The sequence below is a fragment of the Pygocentrus nattereri genome, chromosome 28, assembly GCF_015220715.1.
Source record: "Pygocentrus nattereri isolate fPygNat1 chromosome 28, fPygNat1.pri, whole genome shotgun sequence".
Lineage (NCBI taxonomy): Eukaryota > Metazoa > Chordata > Actinopteri > Characiformes > Serrasalmidae > Pygocentrus > Pygocentrus nattereri.
This window is the reverse complement of record NC_051238.1, coordinates 6,636,975-6,662,964: the sequence shown is the minus strand read 5'-3', so window position 1 is coordinate 6,662,964 and position 25,990 is coordinate 6,636,975. Positions and strand designations below refer to the sequence as shown.

At 42.0% G+C, this 25,990-nt stretch overlaps 1 protein-coding gene and 1 long non-coding RNA gene across 2 annotated transcripts; both read right to left on the bottom strand.

Annotated features, from left to right (window-relative positions):
• Positions 1 to 422: 422 nt before the first annotated feature.
• rexo1 (REX1, RNA exonuclease 1 homolog) lies at positions 423 to 22,488 on the bottom strand. Its single transcript, XM_017687346.2, has 16 exons — positions 22,189 to 22,488; positions 18,245 to 20,073; positions 15,461 to 15,562; positions 14,281 to 14,503; positions 13,822 to 13,979; positions 12,182 to 12,319; positions 10,999 to 11,122; positions 10,788 to 10,913; positions 10,267 to 10,404; positions 8,780 to 8,893; positions 7,686 to 7,759; positions 6,174 to 6,284; positions 5,962 to 6,077; positions 4,172 to 4,310; positions 3,950 to 4,070; positions 423 to 2,844 (listed from the first exon to the last, which is right to left on the bottom strand). The coding sequence occupies exons 1-16, from the start codon at positions 22,331 to 22,333 to the stop codon at positions 2,756 to 2,758; spliced, it is 3,747 nt and encodes a 1,248-aa protein (XP_017542835.2). The 5' UTR covers positions 22,334 to 22,488; the 3' UTR covers positions 423 to 2,755.
• Positions 22,489 to 22,856: 368 nt separating this feature from the next.
• On the bottom strand, positions 22,857 to 24,592 carry LOC108414477. The gene is made up of 2 exons (XR_001856874.2): positions 24,454 to 24,592; positions 22,857 to 24,319 (listed from the first exon to the last, which is right to left on the bottom strand). It is a non-coding gene; the product is annotated as an uncharacterized LOC108414477 (long non-coding RNA).
• Positions 24,593 to 25,990: the final 1,398 nt, after the last annotated feature.

The window sequence follows — 25,990 nt, the reverse complement described above, 5'->3', positions numbered from 1 at the left end:
CTTCATTGGAATTGGGGTTGTATTAAAGTGCTCAGAAAAGCACATTGCGACATTTTGTGATGGAATTCCTCACAAAATAAATATCGGGATTTTTACCAGCTCTACTTTGAATATATTTTGATTTGTGGTATAGACATACATGGTGCTGTAAGGCAAAAAGGTTTTTCTACAATGAATCTTTTCACACCAAACCACTCTGAATGACCGTTAGATCTAAATTATGAATTAACCAATTTAATTATACAGAAATTCCAAAACAAAATGGTGAAATTCCTATTTGGAGTGTGAAAGAAGTGAGGCTTTCGCATCACATATGCCAAACAAACATTCAGAAGCTACAAAAGATGCCTTGAGGAGTAATTTAGTGTAATTTTCTGTGGTATTAAATGGGAAACACCGCTAAAATAAACAAAACAATACCATTTGATTTAAATCATTTAATAGAAAACAAAAATAGATACAAAACAGCTTTGATACAGCATATTTACAGCCCATGGCTTCAGAGTTAAACCACTTTATAATAGAACATAATGGCGCAAATAAACAAGGGGCAGAAACAGTGTAATGTCAGCCGTTACAGTAGGCCTACAGTGCCTGTGATAGGATTAGCAGGCAGCTGTGTGGGCTAGGCCTAGTCTGAGTGAGTGTATTAGCCAGCCAGCTCAGATCCATGCGATTCACAGACTGTGATTTTCTAACAAAAAGAAAAAAAAAAAAGAAGAAGAGGGGAAAAAAGCAAATCAGGCGTCTCTGGACCAGCTGAACTGGTCACTTCATATCAATAGTCTGAACAAAAAGCATCACCATGAAACGCTCTTCTTCAGTCGACAGGTTCACTGATAACTGTACTACAGACAGACTGTGTCCCCCAAGTACATTTATCATCACAGTTATGAAAGGCATGGGCTTCTGAACAAACATCTGGAAAAAAAAAAGAAACCTTTTACAGCTGCATAACTAGCTGGGAGTTTGTAGACACTGTACCTCGAGTTGGCGACAGATCAGCTCCAAACAGGATCAAGTAAGTGTAACTGTGGGTTTAATACTGTAACAAATATCTAATTCCATCTTCTCCTGCTGTAACACCTCAGGCTTTCCAGCAGTGCAACATAAAGCTTTTCTAAAGCAGCAACATTGTATTTATTTATTTATTTATTTATTTATTTATTTAACCTACAGGTCTTCAAATCCAGCCCTTGAATCCAGGTTTCCTGTGCTCAGTTACATCAACACGTCGACTTGATTTTGTAATCAGTGGTAAGTATTTTATTTCTTTTTATTTGACGCAACTGACTGGGTGTCATATCTAACAGTGATATCTTCCAAATCTGGATCCAAGGTCCAGATCTTGTAATCGCTGGAAGGTATGACACTACTTGGCCAATCGGTTATATCAACACTTTAATTAACTAGCAGTGATTTAACTGAACTGTGGCTGTAACAGATACCCACCTAGAGTCATACATACCAGTGATTACAAAATCCAGAACTGGAAACTGGATTCAAGGTCTGGATGTGAACAGCTCTGATCTAGATCACACATTTTCAAATCCAAACCCTGACTCCAGTTTCTGGTCGTGGATTTGTTAATCATTGGCAGGCATGACTAGGTGGCTATTACATTCACAGTTCATTTAACTAGCAGTCTTTACAAAATCCAGGACTGAAAACTAGATTTAAGGTCCGGATTTCAAGATCTCTGGTCTATGTCATTGGTCTTCAAATCCAGACATTGAATCCATTCTGGCTTTGGAATATGTAATCACTCTTAGTTCTTCATGATGCATTTGTAGAGGTAACTGACTGACCATTTTGTTTCATATCTAAAAGTTATAACAAAATTCAGAACTGGATATTGGATTTCTGTTTCTGGATTTTACGTCTGGTCTACGTCTTTAGACCTGGTCCTCAGATCTAGTTTCCAATGCTGGATATTGTATTTAGGGGCAGTAATTGATGACATGACTGATTACACTCAAAGTTTTCTGTAGTAATTTTGCAATGGCTATACATAGAACCACCACAGGTCAAAGAACCACTGAAAGCTGACATGGTTCTTTATATGGTTAAATGGTTCTTCCCTCTGATGGAAAACCTTGCATACATGGCTCTGTTGTAGGACCAAAAAGTCCCTCAATTGTTACAAGTCAAATCACCTTTTTTGGTACTACACAGAACCCTTTTTGTCAAGAGGGTAGGAATATATCTAGTTGTGATTACAAAATCCAGGACCGGAATCTGGACTCAGTGTCCAGACTTGAAGACCTCTAGTCTACATAATGGCACTATTAAAACTGATGTGCATAGGTGGTGGATTTTGTCAAAAGGTACGGAGTCACATGAACATGAAATAAATAGCACAGTCTTTAAATTTGAAAAAGCATCATTTTCAACCTCGAGGTTTACCTCTTCAGCAATCTTGTTTCACAGCTGCCTGAAGAGGGCGCTGTTGGGAATAAAGCAGGCTTTCAGACTGAGCTGTAGAAGATGAACTTCCTCAACGACTTGCATCGGGTTAACAGCCAGGTCTGCCCACTTTTTTAGGCAGTAGTGACATCTTCCCCTCTTTTTCCTTCTTTGTTCATATGGGACTCCAGTGCAAATTCAGACACGAAGCAGCAGCGGATGACCCTTCACTCTGGCTTTATTCTTTCTTTGCTTTCTCACTCTCTGTCCTATTCTGCCTCCCTCCTTCTCTGTCGTCATACAGAATGTGAAGGGAGGGGAGAGAGTAGAGGCTCAGGGAGGTCAGAGGTCATCTCTTGACTTTGGCATCCTCTTTGATCTTCCATATCATGAGCTCCATGCAGGCGGAGGCGTCCTCGCTGGAGTCATGTCCCTCCACTAGAAAGAGGGGAAAAAAACTACATATGAGAACTACACATTAAAAAAAAAAGTACATATACAGGCGTGGCTATAACAGCGAAAGCTGAGCACTGCTTTGATCATTTTTAGCCCTCTATTTTTTTCTTTTAAGCAATCTGTAAACCTAGTTTTCAGTTTAATTCAAGATGCCTCTTTCAAGTGAAGTGAGACAGTGAGACAGTGTTCTGTTCAGCACAAACAGTTCACCAGAGGTTTCTCTGCAGTATTTCTAGACTTGGATACATTTGCCTGCCCTCAGATGTAAAAAGGCCAGAATATATATATATATATATATATTATAGACACACATATATACTTTTTTACTCTTTACATTGACATACATTGAAAAGTAAGAGTAGTTTGGCCTTCTCCGGTAAAGTTACTATTTTGGAGATGCCTGTGTGTGTGTGTGTGTGTGTGTGTGTGTGTGTGTATTTATATAAACCTGATGATGATAAATCTTTTCTTTATCTGAAGCTCACACTGTGAACACATGAAACATTAGGACATTTCCTTCACTTTCTATAAGTCAAACTTATACCTTTGTTTAAATCAATAAACAACTAATCAAATGTGCTGTTTAAACCAATTAAACAACAGCTGCTCTTTAATGGACCAAACTTCCATTTTAAACCAGTTGTCCATTTGAATAACATGAAATAAACATAAAAAAGTGCTATCAAAAGTAAAGGACAACTGGCCATTTGGCCAGTTTACTTCATAAAATTGCAACACAGATCAGCCAAAATAAAAACAATAAACTGGCGATTTCGTATTCTGAACAAAAACCTCCTGTGTCTTATTCTGGCTGAACACAACTGTGCATCCCTAGTAGGACTGGAAGGCCAGTAGGAACCTCCAATTAGTTTGAATCAATCATTTCAATTTTCTCCTCATATTACATCTGCATTAAGACCAGTCATGTGCCCTGCTGCTGCTGTGTTGCTTGTAGCTAAATCGCAACCACAAATGCTGTACTTCAACAGGAAACGACCGGTCACCTTTCGCTCTGTCGCCTCCTAAAGTGAACTTACAGTCCACCTACAGAGAAATAAAAGAGTTTGGGAATGGCTGCTGTCCTCACCGTTGTCCTGGATGATGCGTTTGAGGTAGTCTGCCATGAGGTTGCGGAGAGCTCGCTTGTAGGGCAGCCCGAGGCGGTGAGGGAAAACCACAGCCGTGTCTACGACCATGCTGTGCAGCAACTACAGAAGAGCGCAGCACAGAGTTAGCGTTAACACACCAAAACAAAATCGACAGGAAATTCAAGGGAGGGTTTCCACCTGAGTGTGTACATGTGTCTTACCTTAAGGGCTAAGAGGTCACTCTCCAGACTGTGGCCGATCAGGATGGACTCAGCGCTGAACATGTTCAGTAAAACAGCTTGGACGTCTCGCAGCCTCATTGTAGCATTCTCTAAATCCTCCTCCGTCACACCCGAGAACCTAAACACACGGAGTTCACATTTACCTGAACAGGAAACTCACATGATTTCCTCAGAGTGAACACAGGCTCTCATTTTCATCAGTGAGAGCAACACTGTGTACTAAATATCGCTGTTATCGGAAGAAAACCTTGCATCTCCATTTTTAAAATTTTTCAGTTTTTACATAATTTAAAAGTGCCTGTTGCTCTTTACATTGTGTGTAATTTTCATGATGAATGGACTAAAAGAAATGACCTAAAATGACTCGAAAAAAAGTCTGATTATATTAGAATTAAAAGTAAAGTAGGCTTTTTCCTTCTCCTATAAAGTTATCATTTTGGAAATAAGAGATTTTCCTCTGACAACAGCGATATATAATATACATCGTACACTCCTGAAAAAGATGGTGCTTAAAGGATTTTTAAGTAAAGTGAGGAGTGGGGCGCAGTCAAGCGTCACATGCAAGACAGAGAACCAGTCATGCTGAACCAGTGGGCTAAGTAGCTGATAAGATTCACCTGTTGTTTCTGTTGGTCTACTTTTAGCCAAGTCTTTTCTCAGTAGGTGGCAGAGGCCAGAGAGAGAAGGAGATCAGTGGAGACAGGGGAGAAAGAAAGAAAGGCTCAAGACTGAAAAGTCCCTGCAAACACGCTCTTTAATTCTGTAAGCTGTCTGAAAAGCTGGGCCATTTGTGTTGTAGTAAAAAGAAAACAGTGTCCCAGTGTCCTCAATCCTCCCAGCCTCCCAAAAATCATCCTGAATGTGCATCGTAAATGTGCTATAAACGGTTCTTCATGGAGCCTTTTGGAAAAGTGTTCTATACAGCACCCACACAAGCTTGACACCGTAACAACAGAAGAACCTTTTTGGGGGGCTATATAGAACCATTTTTTAAAAAAGGTATCCATATACAACCATCTATAGCACATTCTCCATCAATCTGAAGAACTATTTATTCATTCAAGGTGTTCTTTGAGTGTTCATGTTTCTATATGGAACAGTTTTCATTACTAAAGAACACCTGAAGCACCATCTTCTTTACGAGTGTGAATGCAGTCAATGATTCAACTTGCCTGTAATTGTACCTCTCACTTAAGAGTGGGTTATAGGGCAAATATCTTACATCAATCATATTTCAAGGCACTTTAATTCTACACAAAATGAATCACAATATTTTGTTTTGCTGAGGTCAGATAACAGAAAAAAGCCCTAACTGAACACAATTTTTTAATTTCACAAACTGCACTTCACTAAATCCAATGTAACAGAATTAAATATGCTCTAATTGTAATGAAAAATGCAGTATGTTTTATAACCATGATATGCTCAGAAAAGCATACTGCAACACAAACTGACCATTTTATAATAAATACTGTCATACCGCCCAGCCCTACTTTCAATCTTGTTCATACAGCTCATGGATTCTTGTTCCAGCGGAGGTTCTCGAGGAGAACTGGAGCTTTCCACTTTGCTGCTGCTTTTGTTAGTTTGCTGCTCATTAAATTTACCTGCTAACTGTGCCACAGGTTATAGTCAGTTGACACCACGCGGCAGCTGCACTACTACAGACGGATTGCAAGGTTACTATAGGAAAACGTGTCAACTGATGTTAATAAATATGACAGTGCACTGCAAGGCCGACAGTGTGATGTGCGTTACTGAACTCCTACCGTGTGTTGTAGTCCACCACTTTACTCTCTGGTTTCACAAATGTGTCATAAACCACTTTAAGGTCCGAGTTGATGACCGTCACTCTGGTCAGCTCCAAGCCTTGCTTTGTGTAGCACTAAAAGAAGACAAGCCAAACTTCATTAACAAACTTATCAAAATTATATCTCAGTGCAGTGTGTGCGTCTGTGTATTCAACTAACTACTGTCTCACCATCTCACAGTCCAAAGCGTAGACGCCTCCATTGCCGTCGGCTGGTACAGGCTTGCTGAAGGTTTTCACGTAACTGTCTAAAGACTCTTTACGGCCGTCCTGAACATGTTGCTGGAGAGGAGAACGACATTTACACCAGGGTTTCTTAATCACAGAGCTGTGGACCACAAGTGGGCAGCAAATCGCACTTTAGTGGTCTTGGGACAAAACTGAGAGGCGAACAATGGTCAGTAGTGGGCTAGTGATGGCAAAAAAAATCAGTGGGAAAAAGAGCTGATGTAACAACAAACAATAAATCATAAAAAACATTAATACACATAACATGATAAACATTAACACAATCTCTGCGAAAACAGCATACATGGCAAGGCATATGTCAAGTTTCAGTCATCCAAATTGCAACACTAATAATAAAAACACCAAAAACATTTGTCTTGTAGAAACACCCCATTTAGTTTGCTACCATTATACTGATATTTAATGTTCACTGACACAAACACGTACGAACATAGGTGTGTTGAAAAATGTCTCAAAAATTACATTTTTAAGCCAATAAGTTGGCATTTGTGCTTTCTAGAACTGAATAGGTGGGCCTTGAGGTGGCAATGGTCAGGAACCCCTGATTTACACCACATCCTAGCCATTCACATCTCGATGGTACACCGCACAGCGAAACACTCCCTCCAACACTTTCTTTGTCCTAAAGTTTTCACATAATATGCATTTTGTTGTAAAATTGGACATTTTTTTCAGTTTTGAGGGGGCTGGTACAACAGCCCCAAAAATAAATGTGAAGAAGTTATTTGGCAGATAATTATACTCACAGACATGATTTCAGAGTTTGTAGGTTTCTGTAAAACGGCCCCATTGCACTAAAATTTCCCATATTGCATTGCTTTCTAGTGAACATCCTAGGTTATTTCATCAACTGAGTGTGGACCAATGTAGAATGTTGTTACTACACAACGAACGAAGAATGTGAGCTAAAGTTAGCGGTCACTGAAAACTTTACAGGCTCTCAATTCTTTTGCTAAAGGCTGTAAAAAAGCTCTTTACAGTTAAAAACAAAGATCCTTTGTTTACCACCTGCTACTTACCATACAGTAAAAACTCAATGGTAAATGAAATAATGGACCATAATAATTAAATATAGCAGATGTGTACACACACAGCGTGAGTGATTTATCGATCAACATAAATTCTTGCTCAGCACATCAACTGTTCCATAATCTCACTCTGGCATTGCTGTAAGCATCTTGCTTATACTACTGCACTGTAACAGATTAATGAGACAGATGGCAGAGAGAGAGAGAGAGAGAGAGAGAGAGAGAGACAGAGACAGAGAGAGAGACAGAGAGAGAGAGAGAGAGAGAGAGAGAGAGAGAGAGAGAGAGAGAGAGAGAGAGGAGTATGATACAGAGAGAAACAGGTGTCAGTGTTGAATAACGTCTCAGGCAGATAAGAGACCGTATGGTGGTTTGGACCAGAATGCAAAAGCAACAGCAGACTTACTTTAGCCACCTGACACCCAGGAGAGCCCACAGCACCGGAACAGCAGCTGTACTGAGTCTCCCACCCTCCCGGCACTGTGGGACATACAAAAAAGGAGTGCATTTAGTTTGATTTATCAGGTTTTTTTGGTCAATGATCATGTATAAAAACAGATTAACCCATTAACGTCCAACAACTAAATTCAGCATGAGGAAAAATGCCTCTGACTGGTCCAACACTGATGAACGTCTAAGAGTGCCCATTTGATTTTTTTTATTTAAAATTTAGAATTTTTTTATCATAACGTGTTATTTGAATACTTTCAATAATAATGAAATTTGGATTTCCAGAATTTCTTCCAGAGTCTTTCTTCTTGAAGACATTGATAAAAATATGAAAAATGAATTGAAAAGTTTGAAATTTTAGTTGTTTTTATATTTAATATGTGTAAGAGTTCATAAACAGATATCTGGTTTACTGAATGGAAGGAAAAAAACCCCAAATAATAGATTTTGGCTTAAAATAATGTAGGGCTACAGACGTTTTCATGTTGGTAGAGCAGCAGAGGCTGCCTCTTCAGATGAGCTAATGAGCTAACAAAGCTAAGCAGTGTCACGTTGGATGCTGATGAGGACTACACAAGGTATTTTCCCCCCAGTGGCGGGGTAACATGCACCATGTCAACATATCTGTCAGAAAGATCGATTTCCACTGTTTTTGGGCCTAGATAGTATCATCTATAGGAGCTGGTCTAGTTAGCGAAACAGTCATGCTATATATGCCTTCTCAGCCACGTCCTCAACACCTGTTGCGTTTCTATGAATTGCTGCTTGTATATTTTTTTGGTCATCCTTCCCTGAAACGTGACTGACTCCCCAATAAAAACAAGACAGCTTCAAGAGCTTTATGGCCTTAAAAACACAGACTAAATAAAATAAAATAATAATGATTTCAGTATTTGTATACTGGCACCTTGAACAGTTAACCGAGTACACCTGGACATTAATGGGTCAATCTAAAGTGAGAAAAAGAGTTACTAGTTAAATCTAACTTTTTTCTCCTTTCAATACATTTTCCTACTTTTTCTCTCTCTTATTTCACAGGAACTCACTCACCTCTGTATCTGCGCAATCTGCCCCAGTGATGGCTGCACTCCTCCTTGCGAACGCAGCTGCCGAGGGCGTTGATTTTGTATTCGGCGCCACACCTGCAGCACACTTTAGAGAAGGCTGAAAGAACAAAGAACTACTTTCAGCAAAGCCAATTAAAAAGAACACTAACAACTGACAAAAGGCCAGACAGGCCGTCTCTGCCCAGCAGATATAATTACTGTAATAAACAGACTAATTCAGGTTCACATCAAGAAAAGTGTGCTGGGTTTGATATTAACAATATGTTCAAGAGCCAAGCAATGTCATTTTGCGTACTCTGCCATCTAGTGGTGGAACGAGGCGATTCCCTGAGAGGCATTATTGGATGTCTGATGGCCACTGAGTACTAAGGAAAAGACGGTGTCTTAAGTCTAATCTGTGCTGGACGCTTTAAATGATCACTGACTGACATTTCATGAATAAAGTACTGGGCAAAAGTCAGAGACCACCTTTCCAAACTAAAAGTTATATCAAATGTTTGTGTGTTCAGTGTGTCCCCTCTGCCTTCCTTACAGCTTCTATTCTATTTTCCACACCTCCAATGTTTAATCTTAGAACAAGGAGATTCACTTGAAAGAGGCCCCTAATATTCTTTAATAACTCTCGCTAGAATGAAGCAATCTGAACGGATATATGGAGCTTCGAGTAAGCCGGGTTGCCCCAGCGATGAGGTAGGCCGTCACGAGCTTTAACCTCTCTGATGCTTGCCGATATGTTCAGGAACATGGAGAGCCATGTCGAAATGTGTCTGGCAGAAAACGGACATCACTTCCAGCATCGCATGTAATGCAATCGATTACACATACGTCAAGGTACACAGTGGACTTTTCTGAGTCAGACTGCTTCATCTTAACGGAAGTCACAACAGAACATTCAGGGCCTCTTTCAAGTTCATCTCCCTGTAGTTAGTTTTCCGTGTTCTGCTTCTCGCTCTAAATAATCCCAAATACAAATTCGGAACCATTTGTCCATAAAAACATCCTCTAGTAGAATGTTTTCCTTTTACTGTCCGTCTCCTTTTCTCAGTGAGGTTCTTCTTGAACAGCTACACATCCTTTCAGACCCATAGAGCTTAGTCATCTTCACACAGTGGAAGGATGGACAGAAACACCTGTGGATGCTTCAGATCTGAAGCAGCTTGTCTCTGTGTCCGTCTCTGTGTCCGTCTCTGTGTCCGTCTCTGTGTCCGTCTCTGTGTCCGTCTCTGTGTCCGTCTCAAATATGAAAGCTTATTATTATCCGATGGGGACAGTATTGGTGGACTACCAGATCTTCCAGGTGGTTGTTAGGAGGTTGTTAGGAGACCCTAAGATACTCTGTAGCTTTCAATCATGTTTTGAACAGCAGTTCTGATTTTTCACTTATTTTTCTTGGACTTTCTCCTTCATTATGCAAGCGAACTTTTGCACAGCACTAAGAACTAATAAACATGCAGTAGTGAATGTTCTTACGGTCATTGTTTTTCTTCTCAGGGAGGTTGTAGATGACTGCATGACCCAAACGCTCTGGATGAGGTCTGGGGTAACTGTGTTCCTGCAGCTGCTCCTCAGTCAAAACGTACGGTTTCAGTTTCCGGTACAGAACTGCACCTGGAGAGCAGCCACAACCACAGACACTCACACACAGAGGACTCTAGTCCTATTCAGACAAAATTATAGACTAATATTTGAATTACTTTTGAATAAGCTGCTCTGTAGCAAGCATGTAAACACTTTATTCCTCTGAATAAATGAAGCATGTGAGGAAAAAGGTCTCGTTAAAGGGTTATGGGTTCTGCAGTATGTCTACGGATTTGTCTTACTGTAAAAGTCTGCAAGTCTCCTTGGACAGACATCCACGGGGAAAAAAAATAGCTAAATTTGCTGAACTATGACTGCAGTTTTAGTTAAACTGAAGAAATTACATCAGAATACAATAGACTCAGTATTTGGCCAAAATGAAATACATGTGCACCCCATCACACTTGTTTTACCTTTGAGGTCCATGTCCTGCTGTTTGCCCAGGCGGTTGATGGTATAGCTGGTCGTAGCTGCCAGCCGACCACCCAGAACACCCTCATGAGACTGAACCTTCTTATTTACTGACACACCGGTCTTCTCTGTGGAAGAGGAGCAAAGTAAACTTCACTTATACACATTCTTTTACACAAGCGGTAAGTTGTACTTTTAGTTTTATAGACTTACTGGTGGTGGGTGAGGGAGCAGCGAGACACTTGCTGCGGAGCTTCTTCAGTGTGTTCACTGCAACATTCAGGTAGATGTTTTTACTGCTGCTTCTGTCATACACTAGCTTCTCCTCATCCAGACCCTGGTTAAAAAAAAACAACAACAAAAAAAAAAAAAAACACAATAAGACACATTTAGATTCCCAACTGTAAGCACATTCTACAATGTTATAGGAATTTAGCAATAACTATTAAAAAAAAAAACACTAAAACTTTTTGGGCTGTACTGAACAGGAAGAAAATAGACTTGCATGAGATTAAAACAACAATGAAAAAGTAGATAAACAGTAGATAAAGTAACAAGTTTTTTTTTTTGCATAAACAAAACAAAAACAAAGGAAATCTGTGAAGCATTTCATAAAGAGCTTTATTTATGCACAGATAAAACTGACTTCTATTTTAAAGCATATTAAATTTCCCAATCTGGACAACGTCCTATGAGAAAAAATAAATCAACATATTTCAAAGGCAGACAGTGAGAATGCTACAGCAAAGTTAAAATATAATCATTTTATAAAGGTGGACAATTACCCAAGTCTTGAGGAGAGGGAATTTTCACAAAAGACACCACAAATTGTGGACCTCACAGACGCATTACTCTTTTGAATACCGCCTGCAGAATATTAACCTCCATCTTGACCAGCAGATTCCAGCCAGCTATAACTACCTTCATACAGCTGGATCAAACTGGGCTCCTCGCTGACTGACATCTACCAGATAACATATGACACATGATTACCATCATGTCGGAAATGCTAGGTCTCTTCCCACACCATGCATGACACTGTTGACATATATCGACCCTTCCTCTTCAAAGTCTTACAAATATTATATAATAATAAAAAATGTAATAAGTAAATATATATAATTAATAAATAGGGACAGAGCTTTTACATTCTAGTAAATGAGTGTGTATCACAGTCATTTTAGATTAAAAACAAATGCAGGAAGACGAGGGTGCCCTTGTCTGCCCCGGTGTTGTTTTCTTAGTTCGCCAAATGTCCAGATTTGTATGACAGAGGAAGAAACCAAGAGTGCAAAACAAGACTCAAAACCAATGGGGTATCACTTCTAAACTCTAAATCATATCACTCGTGTGAGACTGTCAAATCTTCTGACTCACAAAATGGAAGAAATCTTACCATCTGGAAGGCGACCTCTTCTGAGGGACAGAACTTAAGACATTCGTCAATGAAAACATTGAGGTAGCGCTGACGGACATTAGTGGGCACCTTGGCTCCAAACTCTGTGGGGATTACTGGCCTCTTCATAGAAGAGCTCTTCATGGAGAGAGTAAAAGGAGAGGGGGAATATTAGTGGGACACACATTGTACTGCATTTGAAAGCACTACACACATATTTTTAAGATTGATATGATTTTTGATTCGAAGTGTCGATTCAAATCAATTTTATATAGTTAAACACCTTATTTTATACTCTCTGATAGGCTGCACCCAGATGCCTAGTTTTGATCTTTAAAATCAGCTAAATATCAAAACAATCCCTACTCCCTACACAGAGCAATGCAGAGGAATTGTAATTGTAGCTCCTGTGCTTATAAACAGTGGATATGCCTAACAAGTAGCCAACCAGGTGTGGAGAATTTTATGCTGGACGTATAAGTGCACCATTTGGGTGTAGAAGCCATCATTTCTAAACTTGCATAAAGCAATACAAAGGGGATAGAGATCCACTTGAGATTCAGCCAATGGTTATAACATAAGATGGCATGAGAGACATTCAGATGAGATCTGGCGCTTCTTAATATCATCAATACAGTCTCAAATTAAGATGAAGTGACCCTTATTAGTCCCACAACGGGGAAATTTCACCTCCACATTTAACCCATCCGTGAAGTGAAACACCACATACACACTAGTGAAGGCACACATTGGGGGGCAGTGAGCACACTTGCCCGTAGTGGTGGGCAGCCCTATCCACAGCGCCCAGGGAGCAGTTGGGGGTTAGGTGTCTTGATCAAGGACACTTCAGTTATGTGCTGTCGGCTCAGGCTGGTTCCTTAACCTCTAGCCCATGACTGCACCCCATCCAAATTACACTTTTTCCCCCCCACATTCTCTTTGTTTATTTGTCAAGACTGAACTGAAATGGTTATATCCTTAGAAGGCACTGAATCACGAGGTGTTCATGAGATATTCAAGTCTGGTCTTCAGTTAAGTTCCAAGAGACGTTTGAAGCACGTATGAGTGAAAAGCATCATATCTAGGACGAGTTCTTCTCCAGGGCCTGTGCCATGGAAAACCGGATATTGAAATTTTGATGATGTGTAAACATTGCTGAAGTTTGAAAATATACTAGTCCATACAAAGAAACTGAGCTGCAAAAACAGCTTGTTCTGAATTTTGTTTTTGTGATGTCATACAAACCGACATGTTTCTATATATTCACCTATTTAGCCCCCAGTAGTTTATCCACTCACACTGGTGTTATAAGGTGTTTCAGCCTGGACTGCTTTTCGAATGAGGTACAATACAGTGCAGCCAATCAGAACACAGGTCATTTACATATATCAGTCAGAAAGACCACAATAACAAAAACAGCCTGTTTTACTCCAGTAGATGGAGAAGGTTGGAAAGCGGTCTATGAACATTTTTTCTGACTATTACTGATACATAAATCCAACCAAAGAGGCTCTAGGGGGCAAAAGAAAAAGGTGGGGTAGGGGTCGTTTAAAACTAAACAAGAACTCAAACTCTCAGGAGCCTCAGAGACAAAGGCCCATTTCAGAATGATGTGATGAAATGTACTGTGTTATTGAGACCTTGAGGGTAGGGGTGTGAGCCACTCTCTTTGCTGCAGAAGTGGACACCGTTTTGGACAGCATGCCGGCAGATGTGTGGGCTTTGACTGACAGCTGATCCGGTACCGTCCTGGTGGGTGACAGTACCCCACGGCCAGCCCGCTGTGCATCTGCTAAACCTACACAAAATAAGAACCAATACATGAACCACAATACATGTACACATGAACCACAACGTACACATTTTATCTGAATAACTCATGTTGTACTTAAAAAAAAGTTTTCTTTGCACATAATGCCACCCTGTGTTCTTTTTAAACAAAATGACCTAAAGTCTTTGTTAGTGAATCTAAAAGGAAACCACGTGCAAATCACTATTTACTATTTTCTTAACAGTTTTTTATTTTCACTATTACAGCTACAAATCTGACAATTGATGTGAAGAGTAAAACGCAGTTTAAAAATTCTTCTGTACTTTACCAGGTTTTGCAGAGATTAAGGAGGGGTTAGGCCGATGCATTACTCTCCTCTTCTCTCCTGAAAAGGCAGAGCTGGGGGTGGAGCCAGAGGATGCGGAGGCAGTTTTCACGGCTGCGGCGAGCTGCACTGCCTGCTGCTGAGCGATCTGCATGCGCTGGTAACACACTTCCTGCGCGGTCAGCCTCCGCTGTGGCTTCGGTAAGACATTCAGCGACGTCTCCTCCTGAGCAATGTTCATCACCAATCAGTAACAAATCAATAACTACATTCTTGCCTTCATACATTGGGATGTAAATAAGCCCCGACATACTGAGGTGAAAACCCACATGGCGAGGACATTTGGGCAGTTAATGAGGTTTCTAAAATGGATAGTTCCAGTCCTAAAATCTGACTGTCTGAGTCGTGTTTGTAGCTGTTGTCTATTGGGCTGTAGAGGCTAAAATTTCTTAGCTTTCCAGCAATGAAAGGCACCGGACTGGTGCTAAATAAGACTCATGGTGGAAATTTGGTGATAGAAAGTACTAATAAAGCAAAGGCTTTTGCATTAAACAGTGCTGTGTTATCATATATTCATTGGAATACAGCAAAAAGTTACACATTTATGAAACGACTGCAACATACAGTGAAGGCCGCCTGAACGTTCTCCTCATTCAGCAGTCCACAGTTGCTTGGCAATGATACCGTACTCTAAAGGAACTACATTTCTTTGCGGAATACTTGCTTATGTCTACTATTCTGAATAATAAATTATTTTCTGAAAAGTCATGGAATTTATTTAGTGTAGTCTCGTCTTCAGAGTCTGACCAAATCAGCGGTCAGCCAAATGTGATCTTAAAACTGTCCGTTTTCTGTTTGTGGCAAAGTAAGAAGTAAAAACGTTCAAACGTCTTGAGGGTCTCCTACAGCTGTCAAAGTCGTTGCTTAGCAACAGCGTCTCAGCGGAGTGATAGTGTTTGTGAAAAAGCTGAGATGTTATGCTGAAATATCAGCACAGCTTAAACGCCTCTCAACCATCAGCTTGAGTGAACTAACTGTTGTATAAAAATGCAGTAACGCACGGCCTCTTGTGGCTTATTGCTTTAATATTGTCTAATTAGGAAAATTCCCCGCTTTTGCGACTCTCTTTTGAACAAGTTTATGAAAATATGGTCAAGGGAAACAGTAAGAACAGAACTCTCACATTTCCTTTGGCCTTAAAATGTGAAACTCTCTTCTTCTGGCCAGGGAAGAGTGTGGTTAAAGTGCTGTCTGCGTCCTGGTCTTCCTGCTCCTCCTTAGGAGGCTGTAACACAAACATGAACACAGTAAGAATGAAAGACAACGTCCAGCAAAATCCCCCCACAGTGTCTCATATTTCAGTTTCAATACTGAACAGCAGTAAAGCCACAGGGAAGAGTCCTACACTCAAATCTTCTAGTGCTGAGAGTCCTTTGAATCTTAGTGTGTGTGTGTGTGTGTGTGTGTGTGTGTGTGTGTGTGTTTGTGTGGTTGACTGAGCCATCATCACAGACTATAACTAATAAAGGTGTAACATTTTCGAAACAATATAGAAAAACTGAAAAAAGAAAAAAAATAAGAGCGTTTTACAGACTCTGAATACTCGCTGGTATTTCTGCACAAGTTCTTTCTTAAAACTACCACTAACAACAATATTTACGTTTCATAACCATAACTCTAAGCATGCTTGGTACTGCAGTTCAAATATTTACAGCAGGGGTGTCAAACTCAACCACTAGAAGGGCCGTATTAAAAAATTTCAATTTTTGGGCCAGACAGTGTCTTTTTTAATGAGCATTTGCTATAAACCGAACTGAGCACGGTTTATTCAAAATAAACAAAAACGTCATCAGTAAAACATTGACACTTATAGCAGACCTTGAAATATTATATGGACACTTGAAATATTCAACACTTAAATGTCCCCAGGTGCTCAGTATGTTATACCTACCTATTAGTTTGAACTAGACACCTGGTATCTTTTCTTTACTGCAAGCTCATTAAGACTTGGGCTCAGTTTCTGAGCTGCTGAGCTGACGTCAGGTGTTTATATTGGCTGAACTGCAGTTAGTTGTCTGGCGATATGACTGGTGTTGAATTGTGTACATGAGGATAATTATAATTACAAATATTAGAGCTGATTATTTAAACTTGTCGTGCCTCTGTGGTAAACCACCCTCATTTTTCCTATGACCTGACCATTAAAGGTTTTTCCACACGTGATTTCTTAGGCATCTTTGCTTTCAGTTCTAGTGGCTATGTGGAAAGCGAGGCGACATGGAAGCTTGGCATGAAGTTAAAACCAGTTAAAACTCACTGAAGGTGAATCTGTAGTTTAGGCTACAATTGTAATATAAATCATGTAATATAAAAAGGCTTCCAAACACTAAATAGAGAAACCAATACCAATGAACACACAGTCAACTCGCAGTTTTAAAGAAAAGAAAGAAAAAAAAACTGTTTTTAATGAAGGTGAGTTCACTGATACAGGCGTTTGGCACAGGCAACTCCAAAAACACTTGCACACTCTAGTGCGGCATTTATTATTCTTTCATTACCGCTTTAAATTAGACCCAGGATGACACCACGAAAGACTATAGGAGATCATGTGTGGCCTGAAATTTACACTGAGAAAGACAGTGGAGGCCAATGCTGACCGTTACCTCAGCAAACATTAAGCCTCGACTTTTTTACCTCATATCGTTCAACTTGAAAACGGACAATTTTGTGAAGAGTTATTTAGCCCTGTTAACCCTTTCTGTGGTTCAGTGTAGCCTTTAGAACAGCAAAGCTCTGGAACATCATAATGTCTAACTTGCATCGTGATTCAGTGCCATATACTGTTTACTGAAGTAGCCTAGTAGGAATATCAACATCTTATACAGTCAACAACTGAATATCAAATACAGTACAATTCAGTAATATTTCAACAATAGTTGTCAATTTTCTCTTTTTAGATCACGCCATGTAAAATAATCTTGCTCACTTTCTTCTCTGACTGCTGTTTCTCGCCTCGTCCCTCCCCCGTGTGTGCGTCACTCACTCAGTCCCAGTGCTCATCATAATGCACAGATCTGATTGGCCAAGCAGCATCACATGTGAAATTTACAACGCATGCGATTGGTCTGTGAGTTTCCCGGGCTGCTAAAGCTACCATGAAGGCTGAAGTTACTCTGATTAAAATTGGACCATCCCATCAAAATTAAATAACTCTCCATAGTTTATCTGTTATAGTTCCAGGTCTGCATAGGACAGTGTCTGGGTCCGGACATGGACCGCGGTCCGTCTATTAGTAACCTCTGCTGAAGAAGCTTATGAGAAGGCAAGCAAGCATTTCTATGGCCTACCCTTCAGAGTTTTTTCTAACTGTGGGGCTAGGCAATGAACTCAGGCTGGGGGAGTTTATGGATTATCCAGGGGTAGGAAATTAATGTTGAACAACACGAGAACATAGAAAAAAGGATGGTCATCTTGTGTGAGGGCAAAAGAATTCACATTTTATTCAAAGAAATAACACAGGACACCCCCTACCCCCCAAACCCATGTCCAATTTTGCCTTTCTTATTGGGGAGTTCCTTTACTCTTATGGGAGGTCTGGGGGCCCCCCCTCTAAGTCCCTCTCAATTCAAACTCTGATCTCCTTTGTTAGGCACAATAAATAATTTGATTAAAAATGTTGGTAATTTGATTTAAAAAGAATTTGATTGCCGATCACCAGTAGCAGGTCTAATAGTGTCAAACTTACATGTGTTTCTTTCCACCTCTAACAACTATAGTTAAACAAAAGTATTTTATGCTATTATGTGGCTCTCAAACTGCCCTCAGGGGCCCTAAATGGTCCACATTTTTGCTTTATCTTGAAGGGCTGGGAGTTAGGATTGAGCAAAAACATAGACCACCTAGCCACCCTTAGGACTGCTTTGAGAATCACAGAATAAGGACCATGACAGAGCAGCATCTGCGGTACCTGTTTAGCTTGCCTGCCCTTGTCTTCTGTCTTAACATCCTTGGACTCGTTAAAGATCCGCAGACATTCCTCCATAGGATCAGAGTCATAGTCCACATCTGTCTGTAGGGCGGCATAGTCCACTGCACTGTCATCAACATCCTCATCCTCATCCTCATCACCATGATCAACATCATCATCTCCCTCTCCCTCGTCTTCAGGCCCATCATCCTCTGATGAAAAGGCAGCAGCTTCTGAAGCTTTTCTGTTATTGCTGATCAGAGCGCCTCGTTTGAAAGCCGAGGCAGACTTCCTCACTATCCGCTCGTCTTCCTCATCATCATCTTCCTCCTCCTCCTCCTCCTCGGGGCTCTCATCTCCAAAAAGGTCAGCGTGACTCAGGGAACGTGGCTTGGCCTTCGGCACTTTGGCCTCCAAAGAGGAGTTGCTTTTTTTGCTTTTGTCTTTGCTGCTGCTGTTGTTGCTGCTGCTGCTACTGTTTCTCTTTTTGTCCTTGTCTCGTTGTCCACCACTCTCCAATTTTCCATTTTTCTGTTCTTTGTATTTGCTAGAGTTCTTCTTGCTTTGGTCCAGCTTGTCTGTTTTAGCCCTCTTGGCATCCCCACCGACTCGCTCCTTCTCTCCCCTCACCTTCTCCAACTTCTTGCTCCTCCCCTCTTTCCCTTCTTTGCACGCTCCGTCTGAATCCCTCTCTTTGGATCGGACCTTCTCCTCCATGGTCTTCCCGTGGTTCTTCTCCTTTTTCACATTCTCCTGAATAGACTTCTTTGAGGGTTTCTCCACATGAGAGCTTCCTTTTTTCTCTTTATGGCTGCTGCTGCTCTTCTTTACAGAATCTTTGCTCTCTTTCTTGGTCTTTTCTACTTTGCTCTTCGCCTGGCCGCTGTGTCCAGACACTTTTTTATCAGGCAGCTTGTCCTTCGCCTCCTCAGTATCAAAATCAGACTCAAAGCCTCCTGTTGCGGGTTCCTGAGGTTGTTTATGTGCACCACTGCCATCTGCTACGGATCTCCTGCTGTTCTCCTCCATTGAGCCCACACTGCTTTTCCGACACTTCAGACGGCTCACAAGCGTGGGCCGGTACTCCGTTCCGGAGCTTTCCTCATCAGACTCTGTGAAGCTGGCTGTGTACTTTGGAGGATCTGGCGTGCTTTGGAGGATCTGTCTGGGCTTCTTTACAGTGGGAACGTATTCCTCGTCCGTGCTTTGCTTCTCCCAGCCTGCGGGATGTGTTCTCTTTCTCCCGTCCACCTCTTTCCCGCTCTTACTGACAGGTTTAGCAGAAAAGTTTAAAAGTGGATCATACTCCATGTCCGTGGGGGGTTTGGAATTGTCCAGCGTGTATTTACACTTTGAGGAGGAAGACGCAGGGAGCGTAGCAGGGACGCGGGACGTTGCAGCAGGTGCTTTTTTCACTCCAGGTTTGGAGACAGCCGTAGGTACGTACTCCATTGAATTGGCATGGTTGCCGGTCTCTGAATCCAGAGTGTATTTGCTGGATCGCGGTGTAGGGTTGTAGTCTGAAGCTTGGCCCATCTGATAACTCCCCGGATCATAAGCATTATGAGAAGATGAAGAAGAAGCCACTTGTCTCTTGTAACCTGCTTTAACGGAGCTGTTGGCAGGCTCGTATCCCTGGTCCCCAATCTGAGAGAGCTTCTTTTTGTCCTTCTCCATTTCGCTCCGCACCGCCTCGATGGCCCGGTTGACCAGCTCCAGCTCCATGGCCCCTGGGTCCAAAGCCGAGCCTGCTGAAGCATCTGATGCCTCTGCATTGTACTGGTCTCCTGGTCTAACCACCTCAGGGCTGAATGGATCATAACCTTGGTCTGTAGAGAAATTGAAACATGTAATTAGACACAAATGATGATGCTTTGATATGTTTTTCCATTGTTTTGTATGGTGACACTAACAAGGGCTAACATAAAAGAACAGGCAATATGCTCCTTGAAACAAACGTGCCAAAAAGAGTGATGCTGTATGCAACAGCTTAAGGCCACACTCAACAGAAGTAACATGACGTTTTAAGCATAAAGGTCAATTGTAGCTGACCTGTGGAGTCAAGAGTGGATTCAAAACAATCTGCAGTCATGCATCACTAAGTAGAGCTACTGGAATTAAAAGACGTACAATTCAAAACCAGCCCTCAAGTTGAATGTAAAAGCTGCCTGTTGAAATATTGGTTGTTTATTAGACATTATTAAATGACCTTTTTTAAACTAAAACCCTTAGTTGAATGTATTTTTCCATTAAAAATAACCAGTTAACCTTTAACAACCCTAAAAATGTAACTGTCAAAAAGGACTGGTAAATGTGGTGCTCAGTACACATTATATGTAGTGTAGATACATGCTTTGGGGCAAAAGCAAAACATCTGTGACCTGCTATAACAGCAACCTGAACAGCTCCTTATACATGTACAGAAATCAAACACCTCAGAGTAAGGCTGCCAGAGATGCTGCAGAGCGATATCAGTAGTAGTAATATATATACACTGACATATACAGCATGGATACATACACTGGGCATTAGGGGTGGGCAATATAACAAATACAATATCATGATACTTTAAAAAAATACTATCAACAACGATTAATGCGATATTTTTCATTCAACGTCTCAAATACTGTGCTATACTAACTCAATCCAAACAGGACCAATTATTAGAGGTGCAGCAATGCATGCTCGCGTTTTACTGCAACGCACAGGTGTGACAGGATTCATTGTGGAGAATTCCAAAGTTTCCAAAAGTTGGCAAATGATAAGCAGCAATCAACGACTCACTCCACTGTGACTACACTAGAACAGTGTTTCAGCAGCTCCAATCCTAAAAATCCTCCCACACCTGAGCCCCGCCAGGTCCTTCTGGAACTAAAACACAAAAATGTGTGGTAAAGATGAACTGCACACTCTCACAACATGAAACAGGTCCAAAACGTGGGCTAAACACCCACTGTTCCATGTTAGGGTCCTTTAGGAGAGTCAACCAAATCCACTACATGTCCAAAAGTTGGTGTTGCTGCAGAAACAGCCTGTTCTCTTCTCACAGGGCTTCAAACTACATGTTGAAACACTGCTGTGAGGATTTGACTGATGATGGATGATCAGATCTGGATCACTCCACTTCATCCCAAAAGCACTGGAAGGAGCTCCATCACTCCAGAGAATGCAGGTCCACTGCTCCCCAGTCCAATGCTGGGGGGCTTTACACCCCTCTAAGGCATTCGGCATGTTGACCTTAGGCATCCCAATCTACTAGTCAACCCTTTCTATCGAGTCTACATACAGGCTGTGACCAACAGAACCTAAGGGTGCACTTTACGGGGCAATTCCACCAGTTTTCGAAACTTGTGCACAATTCAGTTGCGGAGACGTAAACGAAGTCATTCAGAGGTCTGATGTGAAACAGTTCATTTCAGAGAAACATACATGCTCATACACACTTATATGCAGTGGTGGTGACCGAATCCAAGGGTCACAATGTCTACATAAACAAATAAATCCATTTTATTTACTGTCCAAAACCAGCAGTGAACCTACACGCATCTTCTGAGTTTTGTAAGTCATGTTGATGGTGAACTAGTGATAACTCCAACTATGCTGCCCCCTCTGTGCCCTCCCCCCGCCACGAACGACCCAAAATAACAGCACCAACAAGCCGCTTTAACCCCAAACGTTACCACAACGTCTCCGGCACCAGGCAGCAGATTCACGCCGGCTTCATGCAATAGCTTTCTGGGAGGGAGCTTTTCAGAGAGCGGCGCTGTGAACAGCTCCGCATCTCACACCAAACCAGCCTGCATAACTTTGTTTACATCTCAACCGCTGAGCGACTGGTGGAGCGCCCCTTTAAAGCGGCTGAATGGGCTACTAGACAGGCGTGCCTGGACACGTTGGGACATAAAGCTCAGCGAAAACAAAGGTGCAAAGCAAGCTCCAGTCACCGTTCGAGCCTGCCGGGGTCTCTCTGGTCCTCTTAGAGCCGCCGAGTCCAGCCGGTGGCCGCGAGTGTCTGAAGTGGCAGTACGGTCTGTTACAGCCGGCCAGCGGACACTCAACCCCGCGGAAAAAGCCAGTGGACCGCAGCATGCTCTCATTACCGCCGCGCTCTCAGCACAGGGAGGCGGAGGGGGCTTATGGATACGCCTCGGCCACTTTCACAGCTTTTAAACCAGCCAGTTTCCCCTCAGTCTCCTCCTTTTCGCTCTCTCGGAGAACAACAACAAAGAGCTGCTCCGCCACACGAAAAGGCCCCGGATTGAGAGGAAGCTGCGCGCGGGGTTGACGTCACAAAGCAGCCCGCGCCGTTCGCCTGATTGGAGCCAAGGGCTCGCGCAGAACGGGACAAATATAGCCATAAAAATAAACGCACGTCGCGAGAGTATTTATTCCTGAGGTTTATTGAGGCAGTCACCTACAATGCACTGACAAGTTATTCATATGCATGTATTATACTCCACATGGGATCTGATGCTCAGCTTCTCGAGATCTTGACCGAGGCTATAGGGCAGGGGGCTTGTTTCAGATCCACTTAGTGTCCTACGATGAACCCCCAACGCTCGTTTTTACTAAAATGCACAGTCACATGACAAACATTCAGGGGAAACGCACAGACAACACAGAAAAGCCTTTATTTGGAAAAGTGCACACAAGGCAGCTGAGCTGCTTCTCACAGGCCTGGTCTGGTCTTCACAAGGCACTCATCACTGTAGCTCAAGATGCAGGTCCAAGTAGGTTGAAGTTCACACCTCAAACACCCCAGAAGAGGTTTTAAAACTCAGTAATAAAGCAGATCTCAATATTGTACTAATGAAGCATCACTGGTTTCTTGGCTCTTACAAGACTCAACAGGGGAAGAAACATCTCATTGTGAGACATTCTGGTGACCTAAGAAAATTGGGTTCTTACACCGACCCTCTGCTGAAGGTTCTGTGACGGGGCTACATAAACCTGAACTCGCTTTCATTATGGAAATACTGGGGACTGGGGTGAGGCGAGTTCATCGATGTGTGTGATCAAAGTGAGAAAACCTGAGGGTTTTTATTTCTCAGGAGCCACATTTTCAGGAATGGGAGAAAATGGTTCAAGTCTCGCATTGATCCCAAACAGGACCACTGAACTCACCTACATCTTGTTTTGAATGCAGCGATTGCTGGTGTGAATCTGATCCGATCCAATAACGAACATTAGAAATTCTGATTTCTCCACATTCCTGCATAATTACTGTTAATCATTCAGTACATCTTGATGTGAAACACCACTTGAGATATTCAAGTCATTCGCAGCAGTGGTGGTATAAATTGGTATCGGTATTACATCAAATTCAAAATTGCCTGATAACACTGCATTACAACAGTTTCCAGAAGGACTCTGCCTAAAATGTAGTCTACTCAAGGCAGAGAAATACATACAAGGCACTGCAAGGCTAGATAGTCCAAAAAATTTACCATACCTTCATCATTACATAAAAGCTCAGGCCTTGCAGGTTCACTAGTGGTTTACCATAGCAAATAAAATCACTACTTCTGCACTGTAGATGTCTCAGCCCTCAATTCCTCTCACCACTATAAAGGGTCAGTAAGTACCTCTATAACAGAGCTGCCTAATCCTGGTACTGGAGACCTACCACCATACACCACTTAGTTCCACCTCTAACCAAACACACCTGATCTGGTTAATGAAGGCCTTCAGCAGCATCTGAATACAAGGGCCAGGTGTGTTGAAGCTGAACTCTCCAGGACCAGGAAGGAGCACCTATGTTATATAATGAATCATTTCACATCAAACCACTCAATGCCTTTACATCTGTGACTGAACTATGCAGTAAGCTTTAACATTGAGAATTCTTTATAAAATAAGGTTATTCAGAGGTGGACAGAGTAGCAGAAAGCCATACATGTGTCTTCAATAAGGTTCTGACTCTGGGAACATCAGCCTGAGTAAAAAAAACTCCAGTGCAGAGAAGCTTCTGAAACTGCAAAGGAATCATCAAGCACCCATCAGCATAAGACACACACATCACATCACATTCTCTCTGGTAGTCCTTTTGGTCCAGGGCCAAGGCACAGTTTAAACCTTAAAAAAGAACCAGGATAAAACATGAAGGACTAAGGAGGTTCATTACCCCAGAAACACTCGTCCGCTAATATGCAAGTAGAAATGCATCAGAATTACATGTAACTGAGTAAGTGGTCCTACTTGCTACCCACCTCTACAGCCATTTCACCCCAGTGGACCGCATTAGCTGCTGTGCTCATTGGGGTTAATTTAGCCTGCCATAAGTGATTGCTTGCTGCTCACTGCTGAATCATCATCACAGGCAGTACAGCAAACTGCCAGCAGCTTCACAGCCTCTCAAAGTGAGACTAGAGCCAATGAAGCTTCACTCCCTTTTCTAAAGTTCTACACACCTGAAAAAGGTCAGCAGCTAATTATGTGGGCGTGTCCAATCGACATGTGCAACTGCAGTGGAGTAATTAATGGACGAACTCTGGTTGGTTCACAGTTAGACTTTTACACAGAAACAGAACCTGTCTTTTCTTTTTCACGCAGTGGTTTAATCAGTATTGGGTTATGGTGATGCCTATAAGAACACACTAGATCATGATAGATGATCAACCACTTGTGTCACTAGATCTTACTCTTGCTGATTGTTGGCATTACTGCTACTGAGCGCTGATTGGTTGGCATTACTGCTACTGAGCGCTGATTGGTTGGCATTACTGCTACTGAGCGCTGATTGTTGGCATTACTGCTACTGAGCGCTGATTGGTTGGCATTACTGTTACTGAGCGCTGATTGGTTGGCATTACTGTTACTGAGCGCTGATTGGTTGGCATTACTGTTACTGAGCGCTGATTGTTGGCATTACTGTTACTGAGCGCTGATTGGTTGGCATTATTGTTACTGAGCGCTGATTGGTTGGCATTACTGTTACTGAGCGCTGATTGTTGGCATTACTGTTACTGAGCGCTGATTGGTTGGCATTATTGTTACTGAGCGCTGATTGGTTGGCATTACTGTTACTGAGCGCTGATTGGTTGGCATTATTGTTACTGAGCGCTGATTGGTTGGCATTACTGTTACTGAGCGCTGATTGTTGGCATTACTGTTACTGAGCGCTGATTGGTTGGCATTATTGTTACTGAGCGCTGATTGGTTGGCATTACTGTTACTGAGCGCTGATTGGTTGGCATTACTGCTACTGAGCGCTGATTGTTGGCATTACTGCTACTGAGCGCTGATTGTTGGCATTACTGCTACTGAGCGCTGATTGGTTGGCATTACTGCTACTGAGCGCTGATTGTTGGCATTACTGTTACTGAGCGCTGATTGGTTGGCATTACTGCTACTGAGCGCTGATTGTTGGCATTACTGTTACTGAGCGCTGATTGGTTGGCATTACTGCTACTGAGCGCTAATTGTTGGCATTACTGTTACTGAGCGCTGATTGGTTGGCATTACTGTTACTGAGCGCTGATTGGTTGGCATTACTGTTACTGAGCGCTGATTGGTTGGCATTACTGCTACTGAGCGCTGATTGTTGGCATTACTGCTACTGAGCGCTGATTGGTTGGCATTGCTGCTACTGAGCGCTAATTGTTGGCATTACTGCTACTGAGCGCTGATTGGTTGGCATTACTGCTACTGAGCGCTGATTGTTGGCATTACTGCTACTGAGCGCTGATTGGTTGGCATTACTGCTACTGAGCGCTGATTGGTTGGCATTACTGTTACTGAGCGCTG

What these genes read in the sequence shown, in the direction of transcription:
- rexo1 (XM_017687346.2), bottom strand. Translation starts at nt 22,333, where the DNA reads ATGCTGCGGTCCACTGGCTTTTTCCGCGGGGTTGAGTGTCCGCTGGCC. An exon ending in TGCTCCCTCACCCACCACCA is followed by an intron (nt 10,914 to 10,998) that starts GTAAGTCTATAA and finishes CCTCTTCCACAG; the next exon opens with AGAAGACCGGTGTGTCAGTA. An exon ending in GTGGTGGACTACAACACACG is followed by an intron (nt 4,311 to 5,961) that starts GTAGGAGTTCAG and finishes CCGTGTGTTTAG; the next exon opens with GTTCTCGGGTGTGACGGAGG.